General features: G+C 46.0%; 1 protein-coding gene across 1 annotated transcript in view; it reads left to right on the top strand.

Annotated features, from left to right (window-relative positions):
* Positions 1-570: 570 nt before the first annotated feature.
* Positions 571-16,294, top strand: part of LOC148774600 (uncharacterized) — a 175,878-nt gene continuing 160,154 nt past the window's right edge. Inside the window, exon 1 of the mRNA XM_088828765.1 lies at positions 571-839. Within this exon, the coding sequence (XP_088684891.1) occupies positions 571-839 (269 nt within the window). The remainder of the gene's footprint in view (positions 840-16,294) is intronic.

The raw sequence follows: 16,294 nt of genomic DNA, 5'->3' as shown, positions 1-16,294 counted from the left end.
GCCTTTCAAGAGGGAATGTGGTATTTCTCTTGAGATTCTGCAGTGCGAAATTTCCTCATCTCGCATTGAGGGGATAAGTTTGTGGTGTTTTTCGAGTTGCGGCGGGAAGCTGGGGGTACTTCTCGAGTTGTGACGGGGACGTCAGGAACTTGATCGGGTTGCTTCAGGGTAGTCAGGTCCACTTCTGTGTTGGAAGGGGAGCTTCTGGATTACTCTCGAGTCGTTAAATGGGAATCGGACCTCATCCCCAGTTGAGACTATAAAATGTGTTCTCCACTCCAATGGGGACGACTGTGTGAGGGAATTTTCTGAGTCTCACCCGGCAGCGCAGATGCGAGAGATGCCCTCCCCTCCTGCGCAGACGCAAGAGAAGCCTTCCCTGCTTGCCCAGATGGAGAGACCCCGGACCCTCCCGTGCAGACGCCAGAGACACTGGCCCCGCCCCCGCAGACCCGCGAGACCCAGGCCCCTTCAGCACAGATGCGAATGACACTGCCCCCACCCGCGCAGACGCGAGAATCGCCTGCCCCGCCCGCTCAGACCCTAAAGTCCCGGATCCCTCCTGCGCAGATGCGAGAGACCCAGGCCCCACCCGCGCAGTCGCGAGAGAACTCGGCCCCGCACGCGCAGACGGGAGAATCGCTGGCCCCTCCCGCTCAGACGCGAGAGTACACGGCCCCACCTGCGCAGAACGCGAGAGAACCAGGCCCCGCCCACGAAGTCGCGAGTGAACCCGGCCCCGCCCACTCAGACTCGAGAGATGCCGGCCCCGCCCGGGCAGACGCGAAAGACGCAGGCCCTGGTGCAACTGACCATACAAAGATGCGCGGCCAAGAGGAGTTACCCCACGTCCAATAGGCGGTGGCTGTGCGGGGGAGGGCCGAGAGGAGCTACTCACGTTCAAAGTCAGGAGGGGCAGCCTTGAGGACATACCCCTCATTCAAGGTAAGGTGCAGCAGCTGCGCTTTCTTGGAGCAGATGTGAAGAGATATCCCACACCCAAGGTAAGAGAAACTCAAATCAGATGGTAGGTATTGCGAGGGGGCATCAGAGGCCAGACACATTGAAATCATCATCACAGGAATCTAGTCAATCTGATCACATGGACCACAGCCGAATGTGGTCCACTGGAGAAGGGAATGGCAAACCACTTCAGTATACTTGCCTTGAGAACCCCATGAACAGTATCAAATTGCAAAATGACAGGAGACTGAATGAGGAATTCCCCAGGTCGGTAGGTGCCCAGTATGATACTGGAGATCAGTGGAGAAATAACTCTAGAAGGAATGAAGGGATGGAGCAAAAGCAAAACCAATACCCAGTTGTGGATGTGACCGGTTATAGAAGCAAGGTCCGGTGCTGTAAAGAGCAATATTGCATAGGAACCTGGAATGTTAAGTGCATGAATCAAGGCAAATTGGAAGTGGTCAAACAGGAGATGGCAAGAGGGAACATAGACATTCTAGGAATCAGTGAATTAAAATGGACTGGAATGGGTGAATTTAACTCAGATGACCATTATATCTACTACTGTGGGCAGGAATCCCTTAGAAGAAATGGAGTAGCCATCATGGTCAACAAAAGAGTCCGAAATGCAGTACTTGGATGCAATCTAAAAACGACAGAAGGATTTCTGTTCGTTTCCAAGGCAACCCATTCAACATTACAGTAATCCAGGCCTATGCCCCAACCAGTAACGCTGAAGAAGCCGAAGTTGAACGGTTCTATGAAGACCTACAAGACCTTTTAGAACTAACACCCAAAAAAGATGTCCTTTTCATTATAGGGGACTGGAATGCAAAAGTAGGAAGTCAAGAAACACCTGGAGTAACAGGCAAATTTGGCCTTGGAGCACGGAATGAAGCAGGGCCAAGGCTATTAGAGTTTTGTAAAGAGAACGCCCTGGTCATAGCAAACACCCTCTTCCAACAACACAAGAGAAGACTCTACACGTGGACATCATCAGATGGTCAACACCAAAATCAGATTGATAATATTCTTTGCAGCCAAAGACAGAGAAGCTGTATACAGTTAGCATAAACAAGACCAGGAGCTGACTGTGGCTCAGATCATGAACTCCTTATTGCCAAATTCAGACTTAAATTGAAGAAAGTAGGGAAAACCCCGAGACCATTCAGATATGACCTAAATCAAATCCCTTATGATTATACAGTGGAAGTAAGAAATAGATTTAAGGGACTAGATCTGATAGATAGAGTGTCTGATGAACTCTCGACGGAGGTTCGTGACATTGTACAGGAGACAGGGACCAAGAGCATCCCCATGGAAAAGAAATTCAAAAAAAGCAAAATGGCTGTCTGAGGTGGCGTTACAAATTGCTATGAAAAGAAGAGAAGCGAAAAACAAAGGAGAAAGGGAAAGATATAAGCATCTGAATGCAGAGTTCCAAAGAATAGCAAGGAGAGATAAGAAAGCCTTCCTCAGTGATCTATGCAAAGAAATAGAGGAAAACAACAGAATAGGAAAAACAAGAGATCTCTTCAGGAACATGAGAGATTCCAAGGGAACATTTCATGCAAAGATGGGCTCGATAAAGAGCAGAAATGGTATGGACCTAACAGAAGCAGAAGATATTAAGAAGAGGTGGCAAGAATACACAGAAGAACTGTATAAAAAAGGTCTTCACGAGCGGGATAGTCACGAAAATGTGATCACTGACCTAGAGCCAGACATCTTGGAATGTGAAGTCAAGTGGGCCTTAGAAAGCATCACTACGAACAAAGCTAGTGGAAGTGATGGAATTCCAGTTGAGCTATTTCAAATCTTTGAAGATGATGCTGTGTAAGTGCTGCACTCAATATGCCAACAAACTTGGAAAACTCAGCAATGGCCACAGGACTGGAATAGGTCAGTCTTCATTCCAATCCCAAAGAAAGGCAATGCCAAAGAATGCTCAAACTACCGCACAATTTCACTCATATCACAGGCTAGTAAAGTCATGCTCAAAATTCTCCAAGCCAGGCCTCAACAATATGTGATCTGTGAACTCTCAGATGTTCAAGCAGGTTTTAGAAAAGGCAGAGGCACCAGAGATCAAATTGCCAACATCCTCTGGATCATGCAGAAAGCAAGAGAGTTCCAGAAAACCATCTATTTCTGCTTCATTGACTATGCCAAAGCCTTTGACTGTGTGGATCACAATAAACTGTGGAAGAATCTGAAAGAGAAGGGAATCCCAGACCACCTGAGCTGCCTCTTGAGAAACCTGTATACAGGTCAGGAAGCAACACTCAGAACTGTAAATGGAATAAGAAACTGGTTCCAAATACCAAAAGGATTACGTCAAGGCTGTATATTGTCACCTTTTTTATTTAAATAATATGCAGAGTACATCATTGGAAATGCTGGGCTGGAAGAAGAACAAGGTGGAATCAAGATTGCTGGGAGAAATATCAATAACCTCAGATATGCAGATGACACCACCCTTAGGGCAGAAAGTGAAGAGGAACACAAAAGCCTCTTGATGAAAGTGAAAGAGGAGAGTGAAAAGGTTGGCTTGAAGCTCAACATTCAGAAAACAAAGGTCATGGAATCTGGTCCCATCACTTCACTTGAAATAGATGGAAAAACAGTGGAAACAGTGTCAGACTTTATTTTTTGGGGCTCCAAAATCACTGCAGATGCTGATTGCAGCCATGAAATTAAAAGGCGCTTACTCCTAGGAAGGAAAGTTATGACCAACCTTGATAGTATATTAAAAAGCAGAGACATTACTCTGCCAACAAAGGTCCGTCTAGTCAAGGCTATGGTTTTTCCCGTGGTCATGTATGGATGTGAGAGTTGGACTGCGAAGAAAGCTGATCGCCGAAAAATTGATGCTTTTGAACTGTGGTGTTGGAGAAGACTCTTGAGAGTCCCTTGTACTGCAAGAAGATCCAACCAGTCCATTCTAAGGGAGATCAATCCTGGGTGTTCATTGGAAGGACTGATGCTAAAGCTGAAACTGCAATACTTTGGCCACCTCAGAGGACGAGTTGACTCACTGGAAAAGATTCTGAAGCTAGGAAAGTTTGGGGGCGGGAGGAGAAGGGGACGACAGAGAATGAGATGGCTGGATAGAATCACCGACTCTCTGGACATGAGTTTTAGTGATCTCCGGGAGTTGGTGTAGGACAGGGAGGCTTGACGAACAATGATTCATGTGGACGCGGAGAGTGGGACACGACTGAGCGACTGAACTGAACTGAACTGAATAAAGTGTTTCAAGTACCCTTTTGCCTTTCAAGAGGGAATGTGGTATTTCTCTTGAGATTCTGCACTGCAAAATTTCCTCATCTCGCATTGAGGGGATAATTTTGTGGTGTTTCTCGAGTTGCGGCGTGAAGCTGGGGGTACTCCTCGAGTTGCGACGTTGACCTCAGTAACTCGCTCGGATTGCTTCAGGGAGGTAAGGTCCCCTTTTGTGTTGGAAGGGGAAATTCTGGTGAACTCTCGAGCCGTTAAATGAGAATAGGTCCTCAATTCGAATTGAGTCCATAAAGTGTGTTCTCCTCTCCAATGGGGACGGCTGTGTGAGGGAACATTCTGAGTCACATAAAGGGTGTCAAGTACCCATTTGCCTTTCAAAAGGGAATGTGGTATTTCTCTTGAGATTCTGCAGCGCAAAATTTCCTCATCTCGGATTGAGGGGATAAGTTTGTGATGTTTCGCGAGTTGCGGCGGGAAGCTGGGGATATTTCTCGAGTTTCGACGGGGACCTCAGGAACTCGCTCGGGTTGCTTCCGGGAAGTCAGGTCCCCTTTTCTGTTGGAAATGGAACTTCCGGTTTACTCTCGAGGCGTTAAATGGGAATAAGCGCTCATTTCTAATTGAATCCATAAATTGTGTTCTCCTCTCCAATGTGGACTGATGTTACTGTAATTTCGGAGTCGCATAAAGGGTGTCAAGTACCCATCTCCCTTTCAAGAGGGAATGTGGTATTTCTCTTGAAATTCTGCAGCACAAAATTTCCTCATCTCGCATTGAGGGGATAGTTTTTGGTGTTTCTCGTTTTGCGGCGAGAAGCTGGGAGACCTTCTCGAGTTGCGGCGGGACCACAGGAACTAGCTAAGGTTGCTTCGGGGAAGTCAATCCCCGTTTGTGTTGAAAGGGCAACTTTCGGTTTACTCTCGAGCCATTAAATGGGAATAGGGCCTCATCTCGAATTGAGTCCATAAAATGTGTTCTGTCCAATGGGGACTGCTGTGTGAATGAACATTTGCAGACGCATAAAGGATGTCAAGTCCCCTTTTGTCTTTCAAGAAGGAATGTGGTATTTCTCTTGAGATTTTACAGGGCAAAATTTCCTCCTCTCGCATTGAGGGGATAATTTTGTGGTGTTTCTCAAGTTACAGCGTGAGGCTAGGGGTACTTCTCGAGTGGCGACGGGGACCCCAGTAACTCACTCGATTTGCTTCAGGGAAGTCAGGTCCCTTTTTGTGTCGGAAATGGAACTTCCGGTTTACTCTGGAGACATTAAATGGGAATAGGGGCTAATTTCTAATTGAATCCATAAAGTGTGTTCTCCTCTCCAATCGGGACTGATGTTATTGAAATTTCGGAGTTACATAAAGGGTGTCAAATACCCTTTTCCCTTTCAAGAGGGAATGTGGTATTTCTCTTGAAATTCTGGGCGCAAAATTTCCTCATCTCACATTGAGGGGATAATTTTGTGGTGTTTCTCGAGTTGAGGTGGGAAGCTGAGATTTCTTCTCGAGTTGCGACGGGTACCTCAGGAACTCGCTCGGGTTGTTTCAGGGAAGTCAGGTCCCCTTTTTGTTGGAAGGTGAAATCCCGGTTTACACTCTAGCCGTTAAATGTGAATAGGACGTCATCTCGAATTGAGTCCAGAAAGTGTGTTCTACTCTCCAATGGGGACTGATGTTACTGAAATTTCTGAGTCGCATAAAGGGTGTCAAGTACCCTTTTGCCTTTCAAGAGGGAATGTCGTATTATCCTTGATATTATTCAGCACAAATATTCCTCATCTCACATTGAGGGGATAATTTTGTGGTGTTTCTCGAGTTGCGGCGGGAATCTGGGAGTACTTCCCGAGTTGCGACGGGGACCTCAGGAACTCGCCCGGGTTGCTTCAGTGAAGTCAGGACCCCTTTTGTGTTGGAAGGGGAATTTCCGGTTGACTCTCCAGCCGTTAAATAGGAATAGGTCCTCGTCTCGAATTGAATCCATAATGTGTGTTCTCCTCTCCAAAGAGTACGGTGGTGTGAGGCAACTTTCTGAGTCGCATAAAGGGTGTCAAGTACCCTTTTGCCTTTCAAGAGGGAATATTGTATTTCTCTTGAGAGTCTGCAGCTCAACATTTCCTCATCTCGCATTGAGGGGATAATTTTGTGGTGTTTCTCGAGTTCCGGCGGATAGCTGGAGGTACTTCTCGAGTTACGACGGGCTCCTCAGGACCTCGCTCCGGTTGCTTCAGTGAAGTCAGGTTCCATTTTGTGTTGGAAGGGGAATGTCCAATTTACGCTCGAGCCGTTCAATGGAAATAGGGGCTCATCTCGAATTGAGTCCATAAAGTGTGTTCTCCTCTCCAATGGGGACTGATGTTAGTGAAATTCCTGAGTCATATAAAGGGTATCAAGTATCCTTTAGCCTTTCAATAGGAAATATGGTATTTCTCCTGAGATTTTTAAGCGCAAAATTTCCACCTCTCGCATTGAGGGGATAATTTTGTAATTTTTCGCGAGTTGCGGCGGGTAGCTGGGGGTATTTCTCGAGTTTCGACAGGGACCTCAGGAAATCGCTCGGGTTGCTTACGGGAAGTCAGGTCCCCTTTATGTGTTGGAAATGGAACTTCCGGTTTACTCTCGAGGCGTTAAATGGGAATAGGTCCTCATGTCGAATTGAATCCATAATGTGTGTTCTCCTCTCCAAAGGGTACGGTTTTGTGAGGTAACTTTCTGAGTTGCATAAAGAGTGTCAAGTACCCTTTTGCCTTTCAAGAGAGAATGTGGTATTTCTCTTGAGATTCTGCACCTCTAAATTTTCCTCATCTCACATTAAGGGGATAATTTCGTGGTGTTTCTCGAGTTGCGGTGGGAAGCTGGAGGTACTTCTCGAGTTACCTTGGGCACCTCAGGAACTCGCTCAGGTTGCTTCTGGGAAGTCAGGTCCCCTTTTGTGTTATAAGGGAAACTTCCGGTTTACTCTCGAGCCATTAAATGGGAATAGGGACTCATCCCAAATTGAATCCATAAAGAGTGTTCTTCTCTCCAGATGGGACTGATGTTATTGAAATTTCTGAGTCGCATAAAGGGTGTGAAGTACACTTCTGCCTTTCAAGAGGGAATGTGGTATTTCTCTTGAAATTCTGCAGCGCAAAATTTCCTCATCTCGCATTGAGGAGATAATTTTCTGGTGTTCTTTAGTTGTGGCGCGAAGTTGGGGGTACTCCTCGAGTTGCGACGTTGACCTCAGGAACTCGCTCGGGTTTCTTCAGGAAAGTCAGGTCCCCTTTTTTGTGGGAAGGTGAAATTCCGGTTTATTCTCGAACCGTTAACTGGGAAAAGGTCTTCATCTCGAATTTAGGCCATAAAGTGAGTTCTCCTCTTCAATGTGTACTGATGTTAGTGAATTTTCTGAATCACAAGAAGGGTGTCTGATAACCTTTTGCCTTTCAAGAGGAAATATGGTATTTCTCCTGAGATTTTTAAGCGCAAAATTTCCACCTCTCGCATTGAGGGGATAATTTTGAGATGTTTCGCGAGTTGCGGCGGGAAGCTGGGGGTATTTCTCGAGTTTCGACGGGGACCTCAGGAACTCGCTCGGGTTGCTTCCGGGAAGTCAGGTCCCCTTTTGTGTTGGAAATGGAACTTCCGGTTTACTCTCGAGGCGTTAAATGGGCATAGGGGCTCATTTCTAATTTAATCAATAAAGTGTGTTCTCCTCTTCAATGTGGACTGATGTTATTGAAATTTCGGAGTCGCATAAAAGGTATCAAGTACCCTCTTCCCTTTCCAGAGGTAATGTTGTATTTCTCTTGAGATTCTGCAACGCAAATTTTCCTCATCTCACATTGAGGAGATAATTTTGTGGTGTTTCTCGATTTGCGGCGATAAGCTGGGAGACCTTCTCGAGTTGCGGCGTGACCACAGGAACTCACTAAGTTGCTTCAGTGAAGTAAATCCCCGTTTGTGTTGAAAGGGCAACTTCCAGTTTACTCTCGAGCCGTTAAATGGGAATAGAGTCTCTTCTCAAATTGAGTCCATAAAATGTGTTCTCCTGTCCAAGGGGTCGGCTGTGTGAATAAACTTTTGAAGACACATAAAGGGTGTCAAGTCCCCTTTTGCCTTTCAAGAAGGAATGTGTTATTTCTCTTGAGATTCTGCAGCACAAAATTTCCTCCTCTCGCATTGAAGGGATAATTTTGTGGTGTTTCTCGAGTTGCGGTAGGAAGATGGGGTTACTTCTGAAGTTGCGACAGGGACCTCGGGAATTCGCTCGGGTTTCTTCAGGGAAGTCAGGTCCCCTTTTGTTTTGGATTGGGAACTTACTGTTTACTTTGGAGCCATTAAATATGAATAAGGCCTCATCTCTAATTGAGTCCAGAAAGTATATTCTACTCTCCAATGGGGACTGAGGTTATTGAAATTTCTGAGTTGCATTAAGGGTGTCAAGTACCCTTTTGCATTTCAAGAGGGAATGTCATATTATTCTTGAGATTATTCAACGCAAAATTTCCTCATCTCGCATTGAGGGGATATTTTGTGGTGTTTCTCGAATTGCGGCGGGAATCTGGGGGTACTTCCCTAGTTGCGACGTGAACCTCACGACCTCGCTCGGGTTGCCTCAGGGAAGTCAGGTCCCCTTTTGTGTTGGAAGGGGAACTTCCGGTTTACTTTCGAGCGGTTAAAATGGGAAAAGGTCCTCATCTCGAATTGAATCCATAATGTGTGTTCTCCTCTCCAAAGGGTAGAGTGGTGTGAGGCAACTTTCTGAGTTGCATAAAGGGTGTCAAGTACCCTTTTGCATATCAAGAGGGAATGTGGCATTTCTCTTGAGATACTGCAGCTCAAAATTTCCTCATCTCACATTAAGGGGATGATTTTGTGCTGTTTCTCAAGTTGCGGCGGGAAGCTGGAGGTACTTCTCGAGTTACCTCGGGCACCTCAGGAACTCGCTCAGGTTGCTTCAGGGAAGTCAGGTCCCCTTTTGTGTTGGAAAGGGAACTTCCGGTTTACTCTCGAGCCGTTAAATGGGAATAGGGACTCATCAAAAAATTGAATCCAAAAAGAGTGTTCTTCTCTCCAAATGGGACTGATGTTAGTGAAATTTCTGAGTCACATAAAGGGTGTGAAGTACACTTTTGCCTTTCTAGAGGGAATGTGGTATTTCTCTTGAGATTCTGCAGCACAAATTTTCCTCATCTCGCATTGAGGGGATAATTTTGTGTTGTTACTCGAGTTGTGGTGGTAAGTTGCGGGTACTTCTCCAGTTGCGATGGGGACCTCAGGAACTCACTTGGGTTTCTTCAGGAAAGTCAGGTCCCCTTTTGTGGTGGAAGGGGAAATTCTGGTATTCTCTCGAGCCGTTAAATGTGATTAGGGCCTCTTCTCGAATTGAGTCCAGAAAGTGTGTTCTACTGTCCAATGGGGACTGATGTTATTGAAATTTCTGAGTCCCATAAAGGGGGTAAATTACCATTCTGCCTTTCAAGAGGGAATGTCGTATTATTCTTGAGATTATTCAGCACAAAATTTCCTCATCTCGCATTGAGAGGATAATTTTGTGGTGTTTCTCTAGTTGCGGCGGGAATCTTGGGGTACTTCCCGAGGTGAGACGGGGACTTCAGGAACTCGCCCTGGTTGCTTCAGGGAAGTCAGGACCCCTTTTGTGTTGGAAGGGGAACTTCCGGTTAAGTCTCGATACGTTAATGGGAATAGGTGCTCAATTCGAATTGAGTCAATAAAGTGTGTTCTCCTCTCCATGGGGACGGCTGTGTGAGGGAACATTCTGAGTCGCATAAAGGGTGTCAAGTACCCATTTGCCTTTCAAGAGGGAATATGGTATTTCTCTTGAGATTCTGCAGCGCAAAATTTCCTCATCTCGCATTGAGGGGATAATTTTGTGATATTTCGCGAGTTGCGGCGGGAAGCTGGGTGTATTTCTCGACTTTCGACGGGGACCTCATGAACTCGCTCTGATTGCTTCTGGGAAGTCATGTCCCCTTTTGTGTTGGAAATGGAAATTCCGGTTTACTCTCGAGGCGTTAAATGGAAATAGGGGCTCATTTCTAATTGAATCCATAAACTGTGTTCTCCTCTCCAATGTGGCCTGATGTTTTTGAAATTTTGGAGTGGCATAAAAGGTGTCAAGTACCCTCTTCCCTTTCCAGAGGGAATGTGGTATTTCTCTTGAGATGCTGCATCGCAAAATTTCCTCATCTCGCATTGAGGGGATAATTTTGGTGTGTTTCTCGAGTTGCGGCGGGAAGCTGGGGGTGCTTCTCGAGTTGCGACGGGGACCTCAGGAACTCGCTGGGGTTGCGTCAAGGAAGTCAGGTCCCCATTGGTGTTGGAAGGGGAATTTCCGGGTTCCTCTCGAGCCCTTAAATGTGCACAGGGGCTCATCTCGAATTGAGTCAATGAAGTGTATACTCCTCTCAAATGGGACAGTTGTGAGAGGGAACTCTCTGAGTCGAATAAAGGGTGTCAAGTACCTTTTTGCCTTTCAAGAGGGAATGTGGTATTTCTCTTGAGATGCTGCATCGCAAATTTTCCTCATCTCGCATTGAGAGGATAATTTTGTGGTGTTTCTCGATTTGCGGTGAGAAGCTAGGAGACCTTCTCAAGTTGCGACGGGAGCACAGGAACTCACTAAGGTTTCTTCGGGGAAGTCAATCCCCGTTTGTGTTGAAAGGGCAACTTCCGGTTTACTCTCGAGTCGTTAAATGCGAATAGGGCCTCATCTCGAATTGAGTCCATAAAATGTGTTCTCCTGTCCAATGGGGACGGCTGTGTGAATGAACTTTTGCAGACGCATAAAGGGTGTCAAGTCCCCTTTTGCCTTTCAAGAAGGAATGTGGTATTTCTCCTGAGATTGTGCAGCGCAAAATTTCCTCCTCTTGCATTGAGGGGTAATTTTGTGGTGTTTCTCGAGTTGCAACACGAAGATGTCGTTACTTCTCAAGTTTCGACAGGGACCTCAGGAATTCGCTCGGGTTTCTTCAGGGAAGTCAGGTCCCCTTTTGTGTTGGATTGGGAACTTCCGGTTTACTCTGAAGCCGTTAAATGGGAATAGGACCTCATCTCGAATGGAGTCCATAAATTGGGTTCTCCTATCAAATGGGGATGGCTCTGTGAGGGAAATTTCTGATCGGATAATGTGTGTCAAGTACCCTTTTGCTTTCAAGACGGAATGGGGTATTTCTCTTGAGATTCTGCAGCGCCATATTTCCTCATCTCGCATTGAGGGGTTAATTTGGTGGTGTTTCACGATTTGCGGTGGTAAACTGGGGGTATTTCTTGAGTTGCGATGGGGACTTCAGGAACTCGCTCGCGTTTCTTCAGGGAAGTCAGGTCCCCTTTTGTGTTGAAAGGGGAATTTCCGGTATTCTCTCGAGTCGTTAAATGTGAATAGGGCCTCATTTCGAATAGAGTCCAGAAAGTGTATTCTACTCTTCAGTGGTGACTGATGTCATTGATATTTCTGAGTCACATTGAGTGTTTCAAGTAACCTTTTGCATTTCAAGAGGGAATGTCATATATTTCTTGAGATTATTCAACGCAAAATTTCCTCATCTCGCATTGAGGGGATATTTTGTGGTGTTTGTCAAATTGCGGCGGGAATCTGGGGGTACGTCCCTAGTTGCGACTCGGACCTCAGGACCTCGCTCGGGTTGCCTCAGGAAAGTCAGGTCCCCTTTTGTGTTGGAAGGGGAACTTCCGGTTTACTTTCGAGCCATTAAATGGGAATAAGTCCTCATCTCGAATTTAATCCATAATGTGTGTTCTCCTCTCCAATGGGTACGGTTGTTTGAGGCAACTTTCTGAGTTGCATAATGGGTGTCAAGTACCCTTTTGCCTTTCAAGAGGGAATGTGGTATTTCTCTTGAGATTCTGCAGCTCAAAATTTCCTTATCTCACATTAAGGGGATAATTTCGTTGTGTTTCTCGAGGTGCGGCGGGAAGCTGGAGGACTTCTCGAGTTACCTCGGGCACCTCAGGAACTCGCTCAGGTTGCTTCAGGGAAGTCAGGTCCCCTTTTGTGTTGGAAGGGGAACGTCCTGTTTACTCTCGAGCCGTTAAACGGGAATAGGGACTCATCCCAAATTGAAACCATAAAGAGTGTTCTTCTCTCCAAATGGAACTGATGTTAGTGAAATTTCTGAGTCGCATAAAGGGTGTGAAGTACAATTTTGCCTTTCAAGAGGGAATGTGGTATTTCTCTTGAGATTCTGCAGTGCAAAATTCCCTCATCTTGCATTGAGGGGATAATTTTGTGGTGTTACTCGAGTTGCGGCGGTAAGCTGCGGGTATTTCTTGAGTTGCGATAGGGAACTCAGGAACTCGGTCGGGTTTCTTCAGGGAAGTCAGGTCCCCTTTTGTGTTGTAAGGGGAATTTCCGGTATTCCCTCGAGCCGTTAAATGTGAATAGGGCCTCATCTCGAAATGAGTCCAGAAAGTGTATTCTACTCTCCTATGGGGACTGATGTTATTGAAATTTCTGAGTCCCATTAAGGGTGTCAAGTACCCTTTTGCATTTCAAGACGGAATGTTGTATTATTCTTGAGATCATTCAATGTAAAATTTCCTCATCTCGCATTGAGGGGATATTTTGTGGTGTTTCTCGATTTGCGGCGGGAATATGGTGGTACTTCCCTAGTTGCGACGCGGACCTCAACACCTCGCTCGGGTTGCCTCAGGGAAGTCAGGTCCCCTTTTGTGTTGGAAGGGGAAATTCCGGTTTACACTCGAGACGTTATATGAGAATAGTTCCTCATCTCGAATTGAATCCATAATGTGAGTTCTCCTCTCCAAATGGTACGGTTGTGTGAGGCAACTTTCTGAGTTTCATGAAGGTTGTCAAGTACCCTTTTGCCTTTCAAGAGGGAATGTGGTATTTCTCTTGAGATTCTGCAGCTCAAAATTTCCTCATCTCACATTAAGGGGATAATTTTTTGGTGTTTCTCGAGTTGTGGCGGGAAGCTGGATGTACTTCTCGAGTTACCTCCGGCACCTCAAGAACTCGCTCAGGTTGCTTCAGGGAAGTCAGGTCCCCTTTTGTGTTGGAAGGGGAACTTCCTGTTTACTGTAGAGCCGTTAAATTGGAACAGGGACTCATCCCAAATTGAATCCATAAAGAGTGTTCTTCTCTCCAAATGGGACTGATGTTAGTGAAATTTCTGAGTCGCATAAAGGCTGTGATGTACACTTTTGCCTTTCAAGAGGGAATGTGGTATTTCTCTAGAGATTCTGCAGCGCAAAATTTCCTCATCTCACATTGAGGGAATTATTTTGTGGTGTTACACGAGTTGTGGCGGTAATCTGCGGGTATTTCTTGAGTTGCGATAGGGAACTCAGAAACTCGCTCGGGTTTCTCCAGGGAAGTCAGGTCCCCTTTTGTGGTGGAAGGGGAACTTCCGGTATTCTCTTGAGCCATTAAATGTGAATAGGGCCTCATCTCGATTTGAGTCCAGAAAGTGTGTTCTACTCTCCAATGTGAATGGATGTTTTTGAAATTTCTGAGTCGCATAAAGGGTGTCAAGTACCCTTTTGCCTTCAAGAGGGAATATCGTATTATTCTTGACATTATTCAGCACAAAATTTCCTCATCTCGCATTGAGGGGATAATTTTGTGGTGTTTCTCGAGTTGCGGCGGTAATCTTGGGGTACTTCCCGAGTTGCGACAGGGACCTCAGGAACTCGCCCGGGTTGCTTCTGGGAGGTCAGGACCCATTTTGTGTTGGAAGGGGAACTTCCGTTTGACTCTACAGCCGTTAAATGGGAATAGGTCCTCGTCTCGAATTGAATGCATAATGTGTGTTCTCCTCTCCAAAGGGTACGGTGGTGTGAGGCAACTTTCTGAGTTGCATAAAGGGTGCCAAGTACCCTTTTGCCTTTCAAGAGGGAATGTGGTATTTCTCTTGAGATTCTGCAGCTCAAAATTTCCTCATCTCACATTAAGGGGATAATTTTTTGGTGTTTCTCGAGTTGTGGCGGGAAGCTGGATGTACTTCTCGAGTTACCTCGGGCATCTCAGGAACTCACTCAGGTTGCTTCAGGGAAGTCAGGTCCCCTTTTGTGTTGGAAGGGGAACTTCCTGTTTACTGTAGAGCCGTTAAATTGGAACAGGGACTCATCCCAAATTGAATCCATAAAGAGTGTTCTTCTCTCCAAATGGGACTGATGTTAGTGAAATTTCTGAGTCGCATAAAGGCTGTGATGTACACTTCTGCCTTTCAAGAGGGAATGTGGTATTTCTCTAGAGATTCTGCAGCGCAAAATTTCCTCATCTCACATTGAGGGAATAATTTTGTGGTGTTACACGAGTTGTGGCGGTAATCTGCGGGTATTCTTGAGTTGCGATAGGGAACTCAGAAACTCGCTCGGGTTTCTCCAGGAAAGTCAGGTCCCCTTTTGTGGTGGAAGGGGAACTTCCGGTATTCTCTTGAGCCATTAAATGTGAATAGGGCCTCATCTCGATTTGAGTCCAGAAAGTGTGTTCTACTCTCCAATGTGAATGGATGTTTTTGAAATTTCTGAGTCGCATAAAGGGTGTCAAGTACCCTTTTGCCTTCAAGAGGGAATATCGTATTATTCTTGACATTATTCAGCACAAAATTTCCTCATCTCGCATTGAGGGGATAATTTTGTGGTGTTTCTCGAGTTGCGGCGGTAATCTAGGGGTACTTCCCGAGTTGCGACAGGGACCTCAGGAACTCGCCCGGGTTGCTTCAGGGAGGTCAGGACCCATTTTGTGTTGGAAGGGGAACTTCCGTTTGACTCTACAGCCATTAAATGGGAATAGGTCCTCGTCTCGAATTGAATGCATAATGTGTGTTCTCCTCTCCAAAGGGTACGGTGGTGTGAGGCAACTTTCTGAGTTGCATAAAGGGTGCCAAGTACCCTTTTGCCTTTCAAGAGGGAATGTGGTATTTCTCTTGAGATTCTGCAGCTCAAAATTTCCTCATCTCACATTAAGGGGATAATTTTGTTTTGTTTCTTGAGTTGCGGCGGATAGCTGGAAGTACTTCTCGAGATACTTCGGGCACCTCAGGAAGTCTCTCAGGTTGCTTCAGCGAAGTCAGGTCCCCTTTTATGTTGGAAGGGGAACTTCCAGTTTGCTCTCGAGCCATTAAAAGGAAATAGGGACTCATCCCAAATTGAATCCATAAAGAGTGTTCTTCTCTCCAGATGGGACTGATGTTAGTGAAATTTCTGAGTCGCATAAAGGGTGTGAAGTACACTTCTGCCTTTCAAGAGGGAATGTGGTATTTCTCCTGAGATTCTGCACCACAAAATTTCCTCATCTCACATTGAGGGGATAATTTTGTGGTGTTCCTCGAGTTGCGGCGGGAAGCTAGGGGTACTCCTTGAGTAGCGACGTTGACCCCAGGAACTCGCTCGGGTTTCTTAAGGAAAGTCAGGTCCCCTTTTTTGTGGGAAGGTGAAATTCCGGTTTATTCTCGAACCGTTAAATGGGAATAGGTCCTCATCTCGAATTTAGTCCATAAAGTGAGTTCTCCTCTCCAATGGGTACTGATGTTAGTGAATTTTCTGAGTCACATGAAGGGTGTCTGATAAACTTTTGCCTTTCAAGAGGGAATGTGGTATTTCGCCTGAGATTTTGCAGCGCAAAATTTCTACCTCTCGAATTGAGGCGATAATTTTGTGATGTTTCCCGAGTTGCGGCGGGAAGCTAGGGGTATTTCTCGACTTTCAATGTGGACCTCAGGAGATCGCTTGGGTTGCTTCCGGGAAGTCAGGTCCCCTTTTGTGTTGGAAATGGAACTTCCGGTTTACTCTCGAGGCGTTAAATGGGAATAGGGGCTCATTTCTGATTGAATTCATGAACTGTGTTCTCCTCTCCAATGTGGACTGATGTTATTGAAATTTCGGAGTCGCATAAAAGGTGTCAGGTACCCTCTCCCCATTCCAGAGGGAATGTGGTATTTCTCATGAGATTCTGCATCGCAAATTTTCCTCATCTCACATTGAGAAGATAATTTTGTGGTGTTTCTCGATTAGCGGCGAGAAGCTGGGAGACCTTCTCGAGTTGCGGCGGGACCACAGGAACTCGCTAAGGTTGCTTCAGGGAAGGCAATCCACGTTTGTGT

The sequence above is a fragment of the Moschus berezovskii genome, chromosome 20 (assembly GCF_049115385.1).
Source record: "Moschus berezovskii isolate FMDL1 chromosome 20, NW_MosBer_1.0, whole genome shotgun sequence".
In the NCBI taxonomy this organism is placed as follows: domain Eukaryota; kingdom Metazoa; phylum Chordata; class Mammalia; order Artiodactyla; family Moschidae; genus Moschus; species Moschus berezovskii.
The sequence above is the reverse complement of the archived record's forward strand: the minus strand, read 5'-3'. Positions and strand labels throughout refer to the sequence as shown.